General features: G+C 45.5%; 1 protein-coding gene and 1 long non-coding RNA gene across 3 annotated transcripts in view; one reads left to right on the top strand and one right to left on the bottom strand.

Moving 5' to 3' along the window:
• The first annotated feature begins 454 nt into the window (after positions 1–454).
• On the top strand, positions 455–21509 carry LOC106972668 (uncharacterized). The gene is made up of 5 exons (XR_003422090.2): positions 455–1102; positions 2747–3051; positions 4539–4645; positions 8006–11049; positions 11870–21509. It is a non-coding gene; the product is annotated as an uncharacterized LOC106972668 (long non-coding RNA).
• The window catches only part of FAM124A (family with sequence similarity 124 member A), a 97059-nt gene continuing 83541 nt past the window's right edge, over positions 9918–23435 (bottom strand). For both annotated transcript variants that reach the window (XM_027064774.2, XM_027064775.2), the window contains one exon: positions 9918–10734. In XM_027064774.2, the coding sequence (XP_026920575.2) occupies positions 9937–10734 (798 nt within the window). In that variant the 3' untranslated portion in view covers positions 9918–9936. The remainder of the gene's footprint in view (positions 10735–23435) is intronic.

The raw sequence follows: 23435 nt of genomic DNA on the forward strand, positions 1-23435 counted from the left end.
TCTACCCTGAGGGAAATCTTGGAAGGTGATGATGGAAATGATTTTCAGTCTGAGGCTAAGAAACAGGTCGAATACCTGAGCCCTCAGATCTTCCTTGAAAGGCTGGGATTCTAACCTGAGGAACATTAAAGAGAGCAAGTAAGTGCGTTTATGCCATTTCAGTGTTCTTCAAACATGTGGATTTAAGCCAGCTGGGTTTGAAATCCATTCAGTTGGTGTTTTTGCCAAGAGTTTTGTGGGTGTAGAGTTTAAAAATAGCTATGTACACATAGGATGTCTGTAGGGAAATATGGGCAAATTCTAGGCTGGAAAAAGGTTCCGTGAGCAAGTGCCCTCAATGTTTAGCCCCGAATGTTTGTAAAGACGAGAAACGTTTTAGAGGTCAGAGTAACAAGTCTGTGTTACTCTTGGTCCAAACCAGGGTGTGTCTGGATCCAAATGTGGGTGTGGATAGAGTGACTCAGAAATACGTAATGGGGAGAACGAAGGGCCCAGAAATAATAACTGAAATTTAAACAGAGGTGAGGAGGGAGGAACAGAGAAAATTCCATACAAACAGATCAGAAAAGTCAGGGTTTTTCAGTCTGGAAGCATAAAGGCAGATGGGATTGAAAACAGAAAACAAAGTTAAAAATGGCGGAGGTTCTGTGTACATCCAGACTTGCTCAGCATGGCCTCGTGAGTCTTCCTCCTTGCCTACAATTCCTTCCTCTCCGCACCCCCTGCAGGACATTTGGGTTGAATAACCATGAAGTGAACAGCCTGAGGTGGGTCAGGGGCCTCGACTTGGGAATGTGAAAATGGGGATTAATCCTGAATGGCACACCACCGAGGCTGCTGAAGAGCTGTGACAAACGTGAATGCCTCCCTCATGTGCTCATTTGAATCTTGCTTATTCAGGTACTGCTTTGGACCAAGGACTAGTTTATAATTTGCCTGGGTAGATCAGCCTTGTACCTAAACAACAGCAAGACCACCTGTGATTTGTCCTGAGTTACGGGCGACCGAGTGCTTACACAGAATGGCACCAGAAAGTGCTCTGGCAGCAAGAACCGGTCAGACTTCCTGAGGGAGGCGCTGTTCGCACTGGCCTTGGTGGAAGGTAGGGTTTGGGTGTTGCATGGGCGGAGAGTTGGAGGAATAAGCTGAGCTTTGGCATGTGGGCGGGGAAGCACAGGGTATATTTAGTGGAGAGTTAAGAGCCTGTTTGGCCAGAGCATAGAATAGTTAGTGCTAGTATGTACAAGGTGACGGGCGCCAGGTGGTGAGAACGTTGAGGGTGTATCTGGGGAGCAGATACTTTTGCTTGGTTGGCAAGAAGCGGCCATGGCAGGAGGGTGTGCAAAGCACTTCTCAAAAAAAATTGGCAGGAGTGGGGAGATGTGGGGGCCATGAAACTAGTTGGGAGTCTGTGGCCGTAGACGAGGGCAGTGGTAACACGGTTTATAAAGACACTGGATAGTGGGCGTGGCTCTCAGGCAGCAACATCAGGGGTGCAGAAATACTTTTGTAAATCAAACTGATTCGGACGTGGAGCCATCATCCTGTGCGTCGTAGGGAAGTTCCACTGTAGTTACAATTGAGTGCTGCCCTCCCCCGAATGGGGACATACAGGAGTCCAGGAGGATTAATGGTAGGTGAACTGGGGAAGGGTCTCTGGTCTCTTGTGGTCTTACTGACAACCTTGTCATCCTTGCCGTTCAGCCCCAGAGGCGTTCTTGAAGCCGGTTTCTGTATGGTGTAGACAAATTTCTTGAGAGGCGAAGTATCTGACCGCCCTCACTTTACAGATGAGGAAATGGAGTCATGCAAGGTTACAGAACTTGTCTAGGGCTTCACAGCTAGTAAGGAAGGAGCCAGGATTAGAAGACCCTTGCTCTAATCACTAGTCTACAACACCTGTGTGGCTAGGGTTGGGGGGAAGGAACAGAAGGCACGTAAAACCTGGAGAGGGCGAAGAAGCAGGAATGGGGACAGACGTGATGTGAAAATTGAGCACCCTCAAAGTGGCTGGGTTTCTCTAGTTTTACAATCCTTATTTGTTCATTATAAAATTAATAAATGTTTATCATGGAAAATGTGTCAAGTGCAAAAAAGAAAATGAAACAGAAAAAATACCCCCCATGATATTACTATCCAGATATTACTTCCAGATAATACTATCTGGAAGCAAAAGCTGTTCTGCTTTGACATACTCCTTTGCAGTCTGTGTTTCTCTGCACTGTTTTTACATGGTCAAGGGCAATCTATACACACGTGTTCAGGTTGTTTCCTAGTGGTTTGCTATTACAAATTGTACTATGACCAACAGATGCATAAGGCTTTACTTCCGTCTTGGATAATTTCTTTATCCATCCAGGGATAGAGGCCTGGAAATTGAGTTACAAGGCATGAGCATTTGTAAGGCTACTGAGATCTATTACCACGCTTCTCTCCAAAAAGGTTGCACCAATTACTGCTAAGAGCCACGTATAAACATAGATTGAGTATTGAGAACTTTTGCTAACTTGAAAAGTGAAAACGACCTCTTGCTGTGCCGGACTTGGCCACTTGATCTCGTTTGTTCCTTAGAATGACCCTATGAAGAAGGCCTCGTTTCTTAAAATATTATTAACCTTGCTGCCTCAGTTTGCTCCTGAGGCGAGTGCCCTACACCCAGCTCTGATTTCCTCCACTTTATAAATGAAGAAACCAAAGGTGAGAAATGAAGGTGGTTTGTTTTTGTCTCTTTTTAAAATTTTTTTAGAGAGAGTGAGCAGGGGAGAGGAAGAGAGAGACTCTTAAGCAGGCCCCACGCTCAGCCCAGAGCCCGACGTGGGGCTTGATCCCACGACCCTGAGATCATGACTTGAGCTGAAATCAAGAGTTGGACACTCAACCACCTGAGCCACCCTAGTGCCCCGAGAAATGAAGTATTTTGATTCGGGTCACACGGCCAGTATGTCTCAGTGATGACATTCAAATCTGTTTTTTTGGATGTGAATGCTGAAGAGAGAAGAAACCATGAACAGAACTGAGGACTCATATGGCGGAAGGAGCTGGTCTTGCCTGGTATGTGAGTGTGGTGCTAGTTGGGTGTGGGTCACACTGATTTGGGAACCGGATGTGTCCATGTGGGGTATGTAGCAGGAAGCTGAGAGTTCCGGGCTGGCCCACAGGAAAGAGTGTGACCAGATGTGTGAGAGAGGCAGGGTTTGGCAGACCTAGGGCCCAGCTAGACCCAGAGCAGGACCGTGACCAGGCAGAATTCCTGGGGGTGGTCACATGTGGTTGGGTCACGATCCTGAGCCTGCCTCCACAGCTGCCGCCGGTTCCCTGGATCCAGCAAAGGCACAAAGGCGAAGCTGGACAGGGAATCACTCCTGGGAAGTACGGGGCAGGGCCGTGAGCTCGGACACTGACCAAAGAAGCAAAGGGGTCCCTGTCGGTCCGCACAGCCAGTCTGGGTCATAGACCCAGACTGCCACTGAGCTTTATGGCTAAGGAGAATTCCAGAGCTGCTGGCATGGGGTGATTTACTTGTATAGGACACAGGAGGCTCATTTTGCAGGAAGTGGAACATAACTGTTGGAGTGGAAATAGGACCAGGACTCTCCTTGCTCAACAGATCAGCTTCCTCTGTTGAGCTGGGCTGCATTTCCGGTCTTTAAACCACGTCCAAGGGCAGAGGACCTGGTGGTCAATCCGTTCCACCCATTAGTGTTGTGTCCTCTCTGATGAGAGTCAGACACACGGCAGGTGATGAGGAGGGAGGCCAAGGGGACGGTAGGCAGTTCTGGTCGTGGCCGGATGGGGGGCAGGCTCACTGCTGAGGGCAGTGCAAACCCAGACAGTTGAGGGGCGGTTGGCAAGTCGGAGCAGGTGTGGACGGTTGGAGCTTGTGAGTTGCGTGGAAGTTGGCCAAGCAGCGATGAAGGTGGGGTGGACGGTGAGCCCGCCCCCCTCCCCCCCCCGGGGAGGCCGGGCAGTGAGGCCGGGCCAGCGCGTGCAGGGGGCAGGACAGAGGGGAGCGTTGCAGGTGCCACACGGCCCACGGCGCCCGAAGGAGAGAAGAGGCGGGAAGGCACAACGGTTTGCACAGGCTTGAGGCGTTGGGGGTTGGTGAAGGGAAGCTCAGCTGGAGATCTGGGAGCAGCAGCGGCGGCAGGTGGGCACAAGCACAAGGTCTGGCTTTGCCGGCAGCCGCTTGAGATGGAGGAGAGACAGAAGCCGGGAAGCTGAGGATGTGATGACGGACAGGCACTTTCCTGTCGGGGGGAATCGTCCAGAGAGACAGTGGCGAGGGGACAGCGGAACTTGTGTTGTAAAAAGCGCTGGGAAGCCAGCCCTCACCGTGCTCCCTGCACTAGGGAATGTGAGGAGCCTGGAGCCCCGGGGTCAGAACACGTGCCATCCTGCAGCCCCAGTGTAGAAGGAAAGAACCTCAGCCTTCACTCAGTATGGCTGTGCTGTAGGCATCGCAGGGCTTTTATGCAGATTACACAATTTAAGTCTCCTAATTATCCCCCAAAGTAGGTATTGTTGTCCGTATCTTACAGATGGTGAAACTGAGGCCCAGGAGAGTGAAATAACTTGCCCTCAGCTCACACAGTGGGTGATGGTCAGAATTGGAAGCCAGGCCTGCTTGATGCCAAAATCTGAACACGTAAGTACTTGCACCAGAGGTTAATTCCATCAGAGCGATCAGCGGGACTATAAAATCTAAACATTAATGATGGTAGTAGGGGCGGCTGGTTCTCTGAGGGAGAGACGACGTCTCTTCTGTTCAGTCCCGGGTCCCGAGCACTCAGCCTGACACGTAGTGGAGCTCAGTAAATGCTTGTTGGATGAATAAGTGAATCTCTTCAGAGCAATGAAGAAAGAGGTACGGGGACCTGAATTCGTATCAATTCTCAGGAAGCTCGGGGAGGGATGCTGAGGGGATTTGTAACTTATCAGGAAGGGCTTCCAAATGCCAGGGAGAGGGGTAGAGAGTGGAGTAGACTTTGGAACCACAGAGCACGGGTGAGGATGCAGAAGGGCCTCCAGAAGATGTAGACTCTCTATGCGTGTAGGCGAAAACCATGGGTAGAAGCCTCTGCTTTCTCAGTGGGATGTTGGCCTCATCACCTGCCTCCACGTGCCAAACTATAGATTTGGTCTCCAGAGTGGAGGAAGCCAGCCTTCAGGCTTTCTGCCCTCTCCCCACAGTGTGGCTGGAGATGTCTAGCAAGGCTCAGTCAACCCATGGTTGTGTCTGCTCCTCCAGATCTTGTAAATTCCATCCTTCAAGAAAGCTATCAACTTGGACCAAGCTAGTATCCCTTGAGAGAAAATCACTCCTGGAAATCCCTTTCTAAGTGATTTTTAGAAATCTGTGCTAAGGAAAACTTGGTTCCCATTGAGGAATACCATCAAGGCAACTTAAATTATAATGAATATAAGGCAATGTCACTAGATTTTCAAATCCTATGTGAGAACCAGGCTATTCATGTTTCCCTTTTTGCTTTGGCTTCTGGGAGAGTCATCCACAACAGTTAGGTTTTTCTTTCTTTATGGTTGGCATATTTATGGACCCTTTAGCCCTTAGCCCTGCTTTTCTACTTCTATTTGCATTGTCTTCAGTTGTGATTTCAGTTGCTGTGATACCTTGTAGGAGTAAAATGCAGAATAATAAGTGGAAACGAAATGCTTTCTTGTTCATCTGGGTGGAGCCGTCTTCAACGAAAAGGGTGGTTGCTGGCCCTCCTGGGCATGGCGGCCAGCAGGTGGCACCAAAGCTTTCCCACGGCCAGCTAGCTAGCAAGGTGAGTTGGCCTGAAGGATTTCGTTCATCAGGCCCTTTCTTGGACTGTGCCACACAATGTGGAGTTGCTCCTGTTCCACAATGCTCTGGGTTTTGTTCTAGAGATTGGGCAAGGCTGACCTCAGATGCTCTTCTGGCTGGCTTCTTCCAGATGCTCAACTTCTAAGACCAGTGTTTCAAATAATGGGGTGGTTGCAGCAATCTCCAACTGGACTAGGCCAGTTGGGGCCTGTGCCTCATCTATCTAAGCATTTTTTCTATACCATCTTAGGCAGCTGGAAGTGGGACCCTCATCACAGATGGAGAGTTCAGAGAGCATGTCATAGGGACCCAGAGAAGGGGCCTTTTCAGTCTCACCAAATAACTCTGGAGACTTCTGTCTGAAATGGATATGTTGATCCTAATTTTGGGTACATAATTGGACAATAGTTATCACATCTCTAGAAAAATTATTAAAAAAAGACCAAAGTGTGCCAGCATTACCATTGATATTTCTTCCATTATTCACTCAAATTATGTGATGTAAAGACATTTTGTATCTAGACTTCTATGCCCAGGATTAGAAAACAGCCTTCAGTAAAAGTTGGAAGAGTTTAATTATATAAAAATCTTTAAATTCAGGTTCCTGACCCCTCCTGAATCCATTTTTATAATGTAAAGTCAATTTCTCATGTTATTTTTCTCAAGCCTCTACTGTATCTGATCAATTATATTTCCAAGGAATTAAAGAGAAACAGAACCCTATAAATCATAAGAGGCATTTGTGTTGAGACCAGAAACACGGAGAGATGCGGTGGGCAGGGAGGGGGAAAGAGGACTATTCAGCTCTCTCCACTGCTCTCCTGAAATCCAGATTTGAGATCATTGACCACAATGGCTCGTTGATAGCATTCTGGGGGTTTGGGAGGGAGGAGCTCTTCGTGATTACTTTTATTTGTCCTTAAGAATCTCTTTCAGGAATTCTGAATCTACTTAGGTGTTTCTTACCTGATGAATTGGAGAATTCATTCATCTACACAGACTCCAGCAGGGGGAAAGAAAGACTCCTGTATTTCTCCTGATGTACATGGTTTTCCCAATAAAAGTAAACATTTGGTCTTATTTGGAACGTACTTTACAGCACGGTCCCACTGACTTCCATGTGACCGTTCCCCTGTTTTTGGGTCACAGGGCTCAAAGAACACCCAGGACTATATTCCATCTTGTACACACGTCAGCCCTCCGATCACAAAATTATCTTTGGTAGCTCACCAACCCACCCCCCATGGGTGACCCAAGATGATTTCTGTAGGGGCTGGCAGGTCAGTTAGGAACTACCTAAGAAGCATTTGATCTTTCTAGCCCATACTGGGTGGTATTTAGAGTAGACCACGGTGGGACCATAAGCAGTAATTTGAGGAGTCTTTTTGGAAAAGAGACAAGACATGGGTTGTCCTAGACCAGGACATGTGGCACCATGCCCCACCCCCTGTGCAATGCTGGGGGGAGATAGAAGGTCAACAAGAGATTGGGTTCCATTAAATGACAAAAAACTAGGGCTAAAATCTAGATTTCCTACACCATGGAGCCTAATCCAGGAGGGAAATAATTTGAGACTGCCTCGTGTGTTTCAACTGAACAAATTTATTGAGCACTTACAGTATGTCAGCATCTATCACAACAAAAGTAATGCGGCTCCCCCAGTGGGTGTCAGGAGACTTCCTGGATGAGGAAAATGCTGGTGCACAGCCAGAAGTTGAAGCTGGGGCTTTGTCAATATCTCTCTGTGACATTCTTCTGCACAGAGTGTATGGCCACTTCTGACCACAGCCTGGGAGGGAAGGGGGGGGGGGATGCATGAATGTGTGTGGTGGGCTTCCCTCAGTGCTCCCCTTGTGTTACAGGGGCATCTTGCGTTTCCTGCTTTTAAATGGAATCACTGACATCCTTTGGGGTCGCTGAACTGGGTAGACTGGACTGTGCTGAGGGTGGGTCACAAAGAAGGGATCGGACCAGACAGCATCAGGGTTGGGCTCCGAAGCAATCCTGGGGGTGCATGCAAGTATAATAAGGGTACTGGTAGGGGGGAAGCCAGGAGGAGCCAAACTTGGCAGTTGGTCCACTTGTTTATGTCTGATGGACCTTTGCTACTCATGAGCTTGCCTCCTATTCCTCAGAGGCTGCATCGACACCTCGGAGTTTTCTCTTCCCTAACGTTAACATGTTGTTTTTCATCCTCAGCTGCCGTGAGTCACATTTCCGGAGGGGAGGTACACAGCTAGTGGCTTTCTAGGAACCATCTCAGCAGAAAGAAGTCCCTCACTGCTCTGAGCCCTGTGGTTCTGTAGTCACTGGCATGACGTGAGGACCCCACAGCAGCAGAGGGCTGCAGACTGAGAAGCTTTACTGTGGACTGTGCCCGAGATCGTAAATCCTCCTCAGTCCAGCACGAGGCTTAGGCCGGTTCTCGTGAAGAAAGCTTTACTGGAACTCAGCCACGCCCATTCACGTACACATCTTCCATGGCTGCTTTCGCACTGTGATGACAGAGTTGAGTAGTTGCAACAGAAACCCAATGGCTGGCAAAACCTAACATGTTCCTTACCTAGCCCTTTCTAGAAAAAAGTTTGCTCTCTCCTGGCCCAGAATTATAAGAGATCGTGTTTTTATTTACGTAAAATGGAACATATTATGATTTGGGAGGCCGGGAATATCCAGGATGTTTGGGACAGGATCTGAGCTTCTCGTTACAGGGAAGGCAAAGGCTTAACGGCAGCTTGGAGGACAGTGTCGATGAGGATTCTGAGGCGGTGTCTGGATGGGTCTGGGCACTTCCAGAGAGGTGAGAGCTGGGCTACGAGTCATGTAGGCGAGGAGCACCAGATGAGGAAATGAGCAAGGCAAATAAATCCATGCCCTTCTTTCCCAAAGGTGAAAGCACTTGGCACTGCTGAGTTTGGCACTGTAAACATACCCTCACTGGAGTGAGAAAGGTGACACTGAACTACCATTCAAGCTTGACAGAGGCAGACAACAGGCAGAAAAGGCTAAGGTTGGGCTAGAGCTCCTGCTTCAGTTAAGGCTTCTATGTACTCATGGGAGGCTAGCAATGAAACAGTGTTCGTCCAGGGTGGCATTTCCTATAAAGCTTCCCATTTGGAGAAGACGGGGGCATTTATTAATCTGTGCAATCGCAATGCCGCTTAAAAAATGTTACAAATTATTTAAGGACGAAAAGATCAGGGTGTGTGACAATGCACGTTTATTGGAGAAAGTGGTATAAAATGTGGCTCCTGTCATTTATATAGAGACGTATATACGTAGCCCTTGGACTGTGGGTTTTAAAGTTGAAGAATCTTAACACTACCTACTCCAATGAGCAATTCTTCAGTGATCCAAATCAATCCGGGTAGTGGAGTGGTCCTCTGCAGACTCTCCTTGTTGCGGTGAAGGTGTCACTGAAAGGTGGATGCCAGTCTGGTTTTGGGAACTCAAATCACAGAGTCTGTCACTCAGGATAAATCCTTCTAAAATATATTAGCTACCTTCGCATAAATCCAGATTTCCCGATGTCGCACGGCATCCAAGTGAGACGCTACCGTAGTCTGATATATGTTTACTGTTTTATCAAGCTGAGGTTTTTCACTATTAAGCACTCCCTGGAAATTCTCAGGGCCACTGGTCCCTGGTAATGCAAATATGTACGCAGAATCCAGTAAGCTGTACGTTACGTTATTGTGCACTAATCTCTCCTACAGGTCACTTAGTATCTTTCCCACATTCAACGTTTTGGCTTTAATTGTTTTTCCTTCACAGCATGAAAAATTGCCAAATCAGCTCCGGCTGACTAGGTTTTCTTTTCATTTCAAATAATTATAGGAAGCATTTAAATTGTATTAAGTGCACTAGACCGTATCTCAAAGGGAACGGAGGATTCAAAAAATTTTTACAACAGAAGCTTGAGAATTATTTGCATAAAAACGCTGGTATTTTTCCACCGAGTGTCTAGAAACCTGCCCCCTCTCAGGTAAGCATGGGCCGTGCGGCCAACGTGTGATGAGCCGGATCCCAGACAGACGGGGGAGCGGGGCTGAGAATGCGGGCGGGGTTCGGGCCCAGCGGGGCCAGCAGGACCTGAGCCAGTGTGTCTGAAAAACAAGGGCAGAGGGTGTTCAGATGTAGAATTCCTCCATGGCATTGTCCACAGGTCCGGGCAACGCTGGCGGCGGTGGGGCATCCCCGCCGGTCTGCTCGGCGCTGGGAGCAGCACAGGGAGGCTCCGGCGCGGACTCTGTGAGCGAGGAGGGGCCGGAAGCAGTGGGAGCAGCAGCAGCTGTCGCGGAGGAGCTGGCGGGCCCTTTGGTGAAGAAAGGGAGGGAAGCCCAGGAGGTGTCTGTGGTCACCCCGCCCCCAGCGGGCAGTGGTCCGTCTCTGGAACCCCTGGGCTTGGACCAGTGGCCGCCGCATCTTGCAGAGGGGAGGGCTGCTTCCCCGGTGCCGCAGAACCTACTGGGTGCGGAATACGCAGAGACCACAGAGAGGTCCGAGGAGGACAGGCGGAGGCCCGTGTCCACGTCCGTCTCCTGGGCCCCCTCCAAGTCATCGATGGAGAGGAGGCAGCCATGCCTCCACTCCGATGCCCTGTGCCCCGCGTCACCTGTGTTTGAGAACCACTGTGGTAGGGCCGAGGAGCCGGGGGAGGGGTCTCCCGTGGGCAAACAAAACAAGGACTTGCTTCTCTGGAAAGACCAGGGGAGGCTGGGAGGGCCGCTGGCTCGTTGGGGCCCAGGAGGCAGGCCCGCGGGGCCGGGACCCAGGTGTGACCCTTCCGGCAGGGGCTGCTGGCTGCCGCCAGGTGTGCTGCTCGGGGCCGGGGCCGCGGTGCTCGGCGGAGGCGCGGGATGAGGTCTCTGCTCAGACGGGGGCTGAGTTCTGCCGGGTTTCGGACACTTCCTGTGCACCCTTTGCGCCTGTAGGGGGAAGAGGGCGCATCAGGTTAGCGGTGGACGGGACTGTCACGAGACACACTTCCTGGTCACTGGAAACTTCCAGCAGGGTCAAGGCCATCAAACAAAACCAGGAATTTCCTTCTCCGAACTCTAACGCGAAGACAGAGGCGGCAGAGCTCTGGGGAGTGTGGCTCACACTTCTCAGCCTGAGGAGCCCTCTCTGAACCTGCGAGGAGATGCAGGCCCTCGCCTTGCAGGGAGTAACTGCTCGCTCAGCGGATTAGCCACAAGAATGAGGGTTGGGCTGCGCACGGAGGAGGGAGATAAGAATTACCAGTAAGTGCAAACAGGATGCTGGGAGGGTGTGTTTCTCTCCAACCAGAGCACCACTATTTGCATGTAACTCATGGGAAGATGCGGGCGATCAGGGTGGGGTAGCACAGAGCATCTCGGCTCAGAAAACACGGGACTTGATTCCAGTACATGTGTGATTGCCAGGACATATCCTAGGGGTGGCCCGTGGCTCAGGGCAGTATATCTGTGACGAGTGAGGGGCTATCAGGAAATTAGCATTTATTTACCTGCCGTCTGGGGCCACTGATCCTCTACAGACCTTGCCTTCCAGGACCTGGACAGGAAGGGGGGCTGCTGACTACTGCCTGACACCTTGGATGCCCCACAGACCTTGGATAAGCCATCTCTCTGCCTTTAACACCTCGCCCTGTTGTGCTATTCCCCCACCCTCCCTGTGGCGCACCAGGAACCTGCTTCCATTGCACAGAACTGGGGACTTCTCTTTCCACTGCACATTCCCACTTGGGTCTGCTTCTCTGAGATTCTCCGCCTGGCCTCGCTCAGTGCCCAAGCTTACGGGCCAACCTTACTATGCAAAGTTTCCATGAAATAATGGTTTTGGGAATAGCAGGTCTGGCTCTATTAAGTACAGGATCATCTGATTTATGAATCCTTGAGATAAGGATTAGGAGGATGGTTTACTATCAGAGATATTTCCTGGCACCCACCAGGCTATGAGACACCGGCCCTTTCCTACACAACAAGCACCCTTACCTCCCTATTAAATGGGAACTGCGTCTTCCCACAGCCACTTGGGAAATACAGTTGAATGTAATATACATTTATCGTGCATCTGTTACAGGCAAAGGAGGAAGGACTGCGATGAGACTCAGTCTTTGACCACATGAAACTTACATTTCATTGAAAGGATAGGAGACAAAAAAGAAATTGGTCAGACAAGAACGAGACTGTGATGACGGGCACAACAATAGGGCTATGAGGGCGAGACCATGCCTGCCCGGTAGAAGCAGAGGAGTCTTCAGGGGAGGTGGCCCTCAAGGTGAGCCTTTGAGATGGGCAGCTGTTCTCCTGGTGGATGGCATGAGTGGAGAGGAGGCTGTTCTGGAGAGAGGCCAACTCAAACAGAGGCTGACTGTTGGCAGGTAAGCAAGGAACTTGCAGGGGGCACTGAGTAGTTTGCCTTGATTACAGTGCAGGTGCATGAAAAGCAGTGATGGAAGATAAGTTGCAAATGGAGTCTAGTGCCATAGTGGTCAAGGAGACCTTGACTAACTGGGTAAGAAATCTACATACTTCTCTTTATGTTGAAGTCTTAATTGTTGGAGTTTTTTTGACCAACAAATATATGAATATATGACCATTCCTTTCATCGATTTCTAAGATCTTTGCCTAATTGCAGATATTGCAATCTTTTTTTAAAGTTTTAAAATTTATTTTGAGAGAGAGCATGCGCATGTGGGGGAGGGGCACAGAGGGAGACAAAGAATCCCAAACAGGATCTGCGCTGATGTGGGGCTTGATACCACGGCCATGAGATCGTGACCTGAGCCCAAATCAAGAGTTAGATGCTTAATGGCTGAGTCGCCCAGGGGCCCTGATATCTCTTAATCTTATAAACAGACTCCTTGACTCATTCTTTCAATCAACATCAACGAGGGTCTTTTATGCAGGGCTTCCTCACTGGTGTGTTTACGCTTTGAATGGGTTATCAAAGGCGAGCTGAGATCTGGATCTCTTTCACCAGCAGCCTGTTGCACTATATACATATTATTATTATCATTTTCTATGTGCTCTTTGGTGTGAGAAATGTCTGGAGGGCCAGGCCAGATAATTTTGCGTAAGACATGGTCTTAGCAAACAATTACCAATACAATGTTCAAGTATAATAAAGTGAGCTCTGATGATAAAGTGAATGGCAATATACAAGCCATGTTAAGGCACAAAGGAGGGAGAGGTTGAATAGGGGTGAGGCAGCATGGGGAAAGGTAGAGAAAGCTTGCCTTGGTAAGTCACACTTGGATGCAATCTTAGAAGTGGAAGAAGTGTTTGCCACGTGGAGGGCAATAGGTGAAGCATAGAAGCACACTCAGGCACAAAAGCAGCCTGATCAGAGGCTGGAGGCAGGAACCAAAGCCAAGAGGTGAGCTCTGAGAGGCAAGAGGAGTCTTGTCGTGGTGGGCCCCAAATCATGTGTACGTATAAGGCACCTGCATTTCAAAACCCAAAGGCTTGAAAGCAAGATGGTGGCATGGCCAAATCTGTGGCAGCAGGGTAAAGGAGAAAGGACTGGATGGGGGGGCAAGACTGGTGGCAGAAAGAGCATTTGGGAGAGACTGCTGTAGTCTTTCACTTTTGAAGATTCATTTCAAGTAAGCTGTATTTTCAGTTGCTCGCATGAGTTTCTTAAACATCAGTTCAGATATTCAGGATTTTGTATGGCTTTGCTGTCCACCCTTCCTGATCCTCTCCTTAATTCTCAGTCTCTACATTCTGTAGCGTGGATGTGTACCCTTGTCCTGCTGCTTCTAGTCCTGCCCTCCAGGCTCTGGAGAGCATCCTGAAATTCCCAAATCATTCTGCCAAGGGTGGCTTAAGGAGCTAAAGGTGAAAGCGGCAACTGAGATCTCGGACGGTCTGAAATTATTGACGCTTGAAGAACGTGACGCAGAGTGCTTTTAGCGCAGGTGGTAAGTGGGTTCGGTGTCAGTCTTCTAAAGATAGCGCTCCACAAGGCCGTCCTCACCATGACACTTCAGTTTGCAACAGCCCCAGCTTTTATGTGCACGAGGGACCTTGCTGAACATGGCAAGAAGACTTGGAGCCGAGCTGGTTCCTGCTGGAGGCATGATCCACTCAGTAGGGCTTGCTGCTCCGTGCTCCGGCATCTCCCGGACTCCCACCCAGCCCTTCTGACTCTGGAAGGGTAAGCATGAAGAGTCCCACCTTTGGGATGGGGACAGGAGCAGCCTCTGAAGGCACAGCTGTGCCCAAGAGGTATCACAGCGAGGTGGCTGTCGGGGAGGCAAACTGATCTTCTTACTCGCTGGAGTTTGGCCAAACAAGAGAAGATAAATCATGAAGCTCTTTACAGAAGGAAGTCCTCGGGGATGGAGGATGCTTTGGGAGGGGAGAGGCAATGTTTATTAATTAAAATGTCTATCAGGGCCAATTCCCCGGGGTGCCCCAGGGTATTTTCTTATTTGGGAATCTTCTTACACATTACCCTATCACTTCCATCTTTGGAGACTTATTCGAGGAGCATGCTCTTGGCGAGCATGTTTGCATTCTCAATCTGCTTGAAAAAGGGAGCCTCTGAATATTACTTCCTGAGAAGCCAAAGGCCAAGGTTCCCAAGAAAGAAAGTGCTAGGAGACATCTCAATCTTTCCGCTCTCAGGGACAGAGTGGTGTTAACTTTGACTTAAAACCAGGAACAACTGGCAGAGGAGGAACACTTGATGGCAGGTATTGTCATCGCTGTGCTTGTTTAACAAACCTACCTGTGCTCTCTTATTTTTACTCCCTTATGAAGGCAGGAATTCAGATAAACCCTAAATTATGCTGCTTTGAAGAGAGGAGGAGGCACCTGGTGTTTGTCACCAGAGGGGGGCCCAGGTGCGCCGTGGAAGTGCCAGCTGGGCAGGTGGGGCTCCAACTGGACCGGTGTTGGCTGGTGGTAATGACAGGGTCTGGGGGCAGGGAGCTGCAGGAGGGTGGCTGCGAGCCTCCACACCCCAGCTCTCGGGCTGAGCACACGTGGGATGTGTTTGCAGCACATCTGGTATTCCCCAGCTCTGTACAGAAGAAGCAGGGTCTTGTCTGTCTGAAAGACAAGTAGCGTAGACCAAACACGGAGCTGCTTTCTTGTGTCCTCCTGGCTGCGGTAGCTGTTTCCGGCCTCTCTCGTCTGCTCGTCTAACTTGACCAGGAACACTAGAGGCTGAGAATGAATGGTTGGAGATGTTTCAGGAAAGCCCTCCCCAGGTGATCTTTCCAGAGTTGAAACAATACCCTATGTGCCCTCCTTTCCTTGGAAGCCTCTCTCTGCCTTCTGTGACAGCAGCAATGTACCTCGGGGTCACCTTCCTTTCTCTTTGAAGCAGTGCAGGCTAGCTGACTCACTGGAAGCCAGTGGTTCCCCCCTTTGCTATTTATGGAACGGAATGGCATTAGATAAATGAGTCTGCTTAAGGCAGCTAGCCAGGAGATCTGATTATGTCTCTGAAATCATCAAAAACCTGAAATTGCAGTAATCAACCCAGAAGCTTCTCATGCAACTTTGAGCATAGACAGTTTGCAGTTAGGGAGGTAGAGGAGTCTGAGCCGAAGCATCTTTTTCAATGATCTGGGTGTCAGTAGGTTCATTCCCTGGCACATGGGTAGACTCCCCAGTGAAGGGGATTCTGCCCCTGACCCAGTGACCCTGGGCAGTGTCATACCGGAGTTCACGTTCATCCTCACACTTCCTCTTTCTGAGAAAGGTCATTTCTTGTTGTGTCCTTGGCATGAACACAAGGACTGTGGCATTCTCTGCTATGTAATGAGCCAGCAATAGAGCTTTTAACCCAGGGACTAATAAAAAAAAAAAAAATAGGGGCAATTCAAGGAAATTGGGCAATGGGTTCACATGAGAAATCAGATTTTTGTTCTAAAGAAAAACACATCTTCCTTCTCCTTTCACTGTCCTTTGGGAAGTTTCCATATAACCACTAAGAGGGATACCCACAGGCAAAGCCTATGTTGTTTGTGAAATTCTTTAAAAATTTTTGAATAAAATTATTTTACCAAAACAATTCTTATTGAAATATAGTTGATATATAACATCAGTTCCAGGTGTACAACATAATTTTTCGATGTTTATGTATATTGTGAAATAAGCCTAGTTAATCCATCACCGCAGATAGACTGTTTTTTCCTGTAATGAGAACTTTTAATTTGCTCTCTTAGCAACTTTGAGTGTACAGCCCAGTGTTGTTAACTACAGTCATCAAGCTGTGTTACATCCCCAGGGCTTATTTGATAATTTTACAAACGTTTACATCTTTTGAACAGCTTCGCTCCCCATCTCCCAATTGTGACAATCACCAGTCAGTTCCTTGTATCTATGATTTTTTTTTTAATCCACATATAAGATCATATGGTACCTCTCCTTCTCTGACTTATCCTGCTTAGCATACTGCCTTAGCATAGATAGACCCTATGTTGTCATAACTGGTGGAATTTCCTTCTTTTTCTATGGCTAAAAAAAATAGTTTTCTTTACACATTCATCTGCTGGTGGGCACAGAGGTGGCTTTCGTACCTTGGCTATTTTAAATAATGCTGCAGTGTACGTGGGAGGGTGCGCGCAAATATCTTTTTGCGTTACTGTTTTCATTTTCTTTGGATGAGCGCTTACGAGTTCAACTGCTGGATCACATGGTAGTTCTATTTTTAGTTTTTGAGGAATCTCCATGAAGTTTTCCACAGCGGCTGCAACAATTTACATTCCACAGCCTTTACTCCTCATCCTTGAGAACACGTTGTTTCTTGTCTGTTTGGTAATAGCCGTTCTGATTGGGGTGAGGTGGTAGATAGCGTTTGTGGTTTAGATTTGCATGTCCCTGATGATTAGCGACGTTGAGCACCGTATTATGTACCTGCTGGCCATCTGAAAGCCCCCTATAGAAAAATCTCCATTCAGCATCTCTGCCCATTTTTTAATAAGATTTTTTGTTTATTTGCTACTGAGTCACGTGAATTCTTTATCTGGATATCAACCCCTTGCCAGATACATATTTGCACATATTTTCTTCCACTCAGTAGGTTGCCTTTTCATTTTGTTGACGGTTGCTTTTACTCTGCTGTGCAGAGGCCTTCCAGCGTGCAGCCTCACTGTTTATTTTTGCTTCTGCTGCCTTTCCTTTTGGTGTCAAATCCAAAAAATCATCACCAAGACCAATGTCAAGCAGCTTACCACCTGTTTTCTTCTAGGGATCTTATTTCAGTTCTTAAGTTCAAGCATTTAATCCATTTCGAGTTTGTTTGTGTGTGTGGTATAAAACAGTGGTCCAGTTTCATTCTTCTGCATGTGGCTGGCTGTCCAATTTTCCCAGTCCCAGTTGCTGAAGAAACTGTCCTTTCTGCATTGTATATTCTTGGCTCCACTGTTGTAAATTAACCAATCACATAAGTGTGAGTTTATTTCTGGGCTCCTTATTCTGTTCCATGACTCTTTGTGTCTGTTTTCATGCCAATACCATACTGTTTTTATTGTTATAGCTTTGTAATATAGTTTGGAATCAGGAAGTGTGAAGTCCCTAGATTTGTTGTTTTCTTATGATTGCTTTGGCTATTCAGGATCCTCTGTGGTTCCACACACATTTTAGGATTATTTGTTCTAGGTGTACGAAAAATACCATTGAGATTTTGATAAGGATTGCACTGAATACGTAGATTGCTTTAGGCTGTATGGACATTTTTTTTTTTTTTTTTTTGGCAATACTGATCATTTCCTTCCAAACCATGAGCATGAAATACCTTTCCATAATCTGTGTCTTCTTCAATTTCATCAATGTCTTTGGTTTTCAATGTATAGGTCTCTCAACTTGGTTAAATTCATTTTCTGTACTTTATTCTTCTGATGAAATTATAAATGGTATTGTCTTAATTTCTCTTTCTGATAGTTCATTAGTGTATAGAAATGCCACAAATTTGTATATATTGATATTGTATCCTGAAGTATTACTGAATTCATTAGTTTTAACAGGGCTTTTGTTTTTTTGTTTTTGTGTTTTTTAGTATAGGCTTAAGGGTTTTCTATTTATAGTATATCATCCGTCAATAGTGACGGTTTTACTTTTTTCTTTGCAATTTGGGTGCCTTTTATTTCTCTGTCTTTGTTAACTGATGTAAGACTTGCAATATTATACTGAATAAATGTGGGGAGAGTGGGAATCTTTTGTTTCTGGCCTTAGAAGAAAAGTTTTCAGCGTTTTACCACTATGTATGATGTTAGCAGTGGGCTTAACTGTTATATATATACACCTTTATGATGTTAAGGTGTGTTTCTTCTATACCCAACCCCAGTTTTTTTTTTTTTTTGTAAATGTGGAATTCTGTCAAATGCTTTTTCTGCGTCTATTGTAATGACCATACAATTTTTATCTTTCATTTTGTTAATGTGGTATATAACACTGATATGCAGATTTTGAACTATCCTTGCATCCCTGGAATAAATCCCCCCTTGATCATGGTGTATAATCCTTTTAATGTATTGTTCAATACAGTCTGCTAATATTATTTTGTTGAGGATTTTTCCATGTATGTTGATAAGGGACAATGATTTGTAATTTTCTTGTGGCATCTTTGTCTGGTTTTGGTATCAAGGCAATGCTGGCCTCGTAAAATGAGTTTGGAATGTTCCCTTCTCTCCTATTTTTTGGACGAGTTTGAGAAGGATTGCTATTTCTTCTTTAAATGTTTGGTAGAATTCACCAGTGAAGACATCTGGTCCTGGACTTCTATTGGGAAGTTTTTGATTATTCATTCAGTCTCCTTATTAGTAATTGGTTTGTTCAGATTATCTATTTCTTCATGATTTAGTCTTGGTAGATTTTATGTTTCTGACAATTTATCCATTCTTTCTTTTCTTAAAATTAAAAAAAAATGTTTATTTTTGATAGAGTGTGCAGGGGAGGGATGGAGAGAGAGGGAGACACAGGATCTGAAGCAGACTCTGTGCTGACAGCAGAGAGAAAGCCCAGTGCTGGGCTCAAAGTTATGAACTGTGAGGTCATGACCTGAGCCAAAGTTCAATGCTTAACTGAGCCACCCAGGTGCCCTGGCATATAATTTCTCATAGTAGTCTCCTATGATCCTTTTTTTCCTGTGGTACTCAGTTTAACATCTCTTTCATTTCTGATTTTTTTTTTTTTGAAGGATGTCCTTGGTTTTTTTTGTTATGAGTTGAACTAATGGTTTGTCAGTTCTGTTTTAGCTTTTCTTAGGTTCATTGATCTTTTTATTATCTCCTTTCTACTAAATCTGGGTTTTCTTTTTTCTTTTTCTAATTTCTTGAGGTGTAAAGTTAGGTTGTTTATTTGAGCTCATTGTGATCTCTTGATGTAGGCATTTATCTCTATGAACTTCTGTCACAGAAATGCTTTAGCTGTGTCGCACATTTTAGCATGTGGAATTTCCATTTTAATTTGTCTCATTGACAAATGAGACACTATAAAATCATTATAAAATAACCTTTGTCTCTTACTACAGTCTTTCTTAAAGTCTATTTTGTCTGCTAGAAGTATAGCTTACCCCTGCTTTCTTTCCATTTCTATTTGTATGGAAAATCTTTATCCCTTTACTTTCTGTCCGGAAGCATCTGGTAGGTAGTATATAGATACATCTTGCATAGAGATATGTTTTTTAAAATCCATTCAGCCATTCTGTCTTTGAGGGGAGAATTTAGTCCATTCACACTTGCTTATTTATTTGCTTATTTATTTATTTTGATAGAGACAGAGAGCAAGGAGGGGAGGGGCAGAGATAGAGGGAGACAAAGAATCCCAAGCAGGTTCCATACTGTCAGCATGGAGACCAATGCAGGGCTTGAACTCATGAACCCCATGAGATCATGACCTGAGCTGAAATCAAGAGTCAGATACTTAACCAACTGAATCACCCAAGTTCCCCCATTTACATTTAAGGCCATTATGGCCAGGTATGTACTTATTGCCATTTTGTTAAAACTGTTTTCTGTTTTATAATCCCTTTCTTTTCTTGATCTCTTCCTTTATGACTTAATGATTTTCTGCAGTGGTGTGTTTAGATTCCTTTATCTTGTGTGTATATACTACAGGCTTTTGCTTTGGGGTACCATGAGGCTTACAAAAAAACAACTTATATACTGTAGTTTATTTTAATGTAAAACAACTTAAGTTTGAACACATCCTAAAGCTCTAAATATTTATGCTCCACCCCAACATTTTTGTTTTGATGCCATAATTTATATCATTTTATCCTGTATATCCAATAACAAATTACTGTAGTTATAGTTATTCCTACAACTTTTGTCTTTTAACCTCCATACTAGCATCATAAATGATGAACCCATCACCTTTACAAAATTAGATTTTTCTGAATTTTACATATATTTACTTTCAGCAGTGAGATTTATACTTTTTTGTTTTCCTGTTACTCATTAACATCCTTTTGTTTCAACTAAAAGTAGTCCCCTCAACATTTCTTGTAAGACTGCTTTAGTGGTAATGAACTCTAGCTTTTGATTGTGTGAAAAACTTTCTCTTCTTCAACTGAAGGACAGCTTCACCCAGTATTCTTGGTTGCCAGTTTTTTTCTTTTCCTCTCAGCACTTTGAGTGTATCATTCCACACACTTCTGGCCTGCAAAGTTGCTGCTGAAAAATCCAGTGATGGTCTTACAGGGGTTCCCTTGTATGTAAGAAGTTGTTTTTCTGCTTTTAAGATTCTCTTCTTGTCTTTAACTTTCAACACTTTAATTATAATGTGTCTTACATGGGTCTCTTTGGGTTCATCTTCTTTGAAACTCTCTGGACTTCTTGGATATGGATGTCTGTTTCCTTCCCCAGATCAGGAATGTTTTCATCCATTATTTTGTCAGATTTTCTGCTCCTTTTTCACTTCTCCATCTGGGGACCCTTATAATATGAATGTTAGTTAGCTTCATAGTGTCCCATAAGTTCCTTAAGCTATCTTCACTCTTGTTCTTATTTTTTTCTGTTTGCTGGTCTAATTGGAGGAATTCCAAAGCCCTGTGTTGAAGTTTACTGATCCTTTCTTCTGCTTCATCTAGTCTGTTGTTGAACCCATCCAGTGCATTTTTCAGTTCAATAATTATTCTTCAGCTCTATGACTTCTTATGTGGTACTTTCTTATATTTTCTTTTTGTTGAACTTCTCCCTTTGTTCATTCATTTTCTCCTGAGCTCAGTGAGCATCTTCATCAGGTAAATAACTTATTTCTGTTTCATTAAGGTCTTTTTCTGAGATTTCATCTTGTTATTTCGTTTGGGACATGTTCTTTTGTTCATTTTCTTTGATTTTCTGTGTTGGTTGTGTTAGAGAAAAGAGCCACACTTCCCAGTCTGAAGGACTGGGATCATGTACAAGATGAAACTATTATTCATCCTTGCTCTAGCTCTTTATCTCAAAAACTTTGTGTTTGTCCAAGCAGCCCATTTTATTCCTAATTGCTCCAAACAATTGAGGGCGCTCTAAGACCTGTGAGTATCCCAGAGGGAGGATCTTGGTCAGCACCTAGATCCAGGCTGATGGAAAGCAAGAACCTCAAGCAGCACATTTGAAAGTATGCAAATATACCTCTTTCAGCAGAAGACTGGGTGACAGGCATTATTGTCTGCTCCCTCTGCACTGAGCTCTGGGATGACAGCCAGTTAAGAACCATTTCTTTGTTTGCTACCATCCCACTGAATCTGGGAACACAAGCCCTGCCGGACACCAGAGCCAAGCCACAAAACCTAGGGCACCAAAAAATATAAAAGCTCCTTTCGTGGAGACACTGGCAAACTTGGGCCAGGAAGAGGAAAAGTGTGAAGATGGAGAGCACAAGGATGGTGCCCACCAGCCCTCCCGGTCTCTGGAGAGGACGGTAGTCAGCTCCTATACAAGTGTTTAAATAAAAGCATGCCCCACAGGCCATAGCTATAAAGATATGCTAATAAGCTTCTTTTAAAGAGTATTTCAGTCTGATGCTTCTTTGCTGTGCCCTGACGTATAGCTGGTTAAGAACTCTTTTTCAGTTTGTTAAAATCCTGTAGAACCCATGAAAGTAAGACCCCCCTGGACACTAGAGCAAGCAGCCAAGGAGTGTCTCCTGGATGACAGCTGCAAAAATCAGGGCACTGTCTAGCCCTTTAAGAACTATTTCTCAGGGCGCCTGGGGCTCGGTCAGTTAAGCATCTGACTCTCGGTTTTGCCTTAGGTCATGATCTCATGGTTTTGTGAGTTCAAGCCCCGAGTCAGGCTCTGCATTGATAGTGCAGAGCCTGCTTGGGATTCTACCTCTCTCTGCCCCTCCCCTACTCACACTGTCTCTGCCTTTCTCAAAATAAGTAAACTTAATTTTTTTTAATAAAAAATTAAAAAAAAATAAAAAAGAACTATTTCCCAGATCACTATAGCCTTGTGGGTCTCATGGACATGAGGCCCATGGTTTTCAAAGCTAGATGTTTTGGGGATTTATCTCCCAGGTTCAGGTCTTAGAAGCTGTAGTACCGTAAGAGGAGTTCAAAGCCTTTACTCCACAGGGAGAGATTACGAGTTGTGAGATCCCTCTTGATGGTGGGTTACCTTGCCAGGGCTGAGATTCATTGTGAGACTGTGTCTCAGTCTCTCTGACCAATTTTTTTTTTTAATTGAAGTAGAGTTGGCACACCACATTATGTACTTGCAGGTACACAACACAGTGATTCAACAAGTCTGTATGTTACACTATGCTCACCTCAATTGTAGCTACCAACTGTCACCATAAGACACTATGACAATAACATTGACTGTGTTCCCTATGCTGCACCTTTCATCCACAGGACCTACTCATTCACTAACAGGAAGCCTGTATCTCCCACTCCCCCCCCCCCCCCCCCTCTGGCAACCATCAGTTCTCTGTATTAATGGGTCTGTTTCTGTTTTTTCTTTCATTTTAGTTCACTTAGCATAATACCTTCTAGGTCCATCCATGTTGTTACAAATGGCAATCTTATCCTTTCTTATAGCTAATATTCCATTGTCTATGTATGCATTTGTGTATATGCACGCATACACACACATATCTTCTTTATCCATTCATCTATCAGTGGACACTGGGTTGCTTCCATATCTTGGCTAATGCTACACTAAACATAGGGGTGCATATATCTTTTTGAATTAGTATTTTTGTTTCCTTTGGCTAAATACCTAGTAGTGGAATTACTGGATCATAGGGTATTGGCTTTTAATTTTTTGAGGCACTTCCATACTGTTTTCCACAGTGGCTGTACCAATTTATATTCCCAACAGCAGTGCATCAAGGTTCCCTTTTCTCCATATTCCTGCCAACAGTTCTTTCTTATCGTTTTGAAACTAGCTCTTCTGATAGGTGTTGATATTTCTTCGTGGTTTTGATTTGCATTTCCCTGATGATTAGTGATGCTGAGCATCCTTTCATGTGTCCGTTGGCCATCTTTATGTTTTCTTTGGAGAAATGTCTATTCCGATCCTCTGCCCATTTTTTAATCGGATTATTTTTCTGATGTTGAGTTGTGTAAGTTCTTTGTATATTTTGGATATTAACTGCTTATCAGATACATCATTTGAAAATATCTTTTCTCACTCAGTAGGTTGCCTTTTCATTTTGTTGACAGTTTCCTTTGCTGTGGAAAAGCTTTTAATTTT

The sequence above is a fragment of the Acinonyx jubatus genome, chromosome A1 (assembly GCF_027475565.1).
Source record: "Acinonyx jubatus isolate Ajub_Pintada_27869175 chromosome A1, VMU_Ajub_asm_v1.0, whole genome shotgun sequence".
NCBI lineage: Eukaryota > Metazoa > Chordata > Mammalia > Carnivora > Felidae > Acinonyx > Acinonyx jubatus.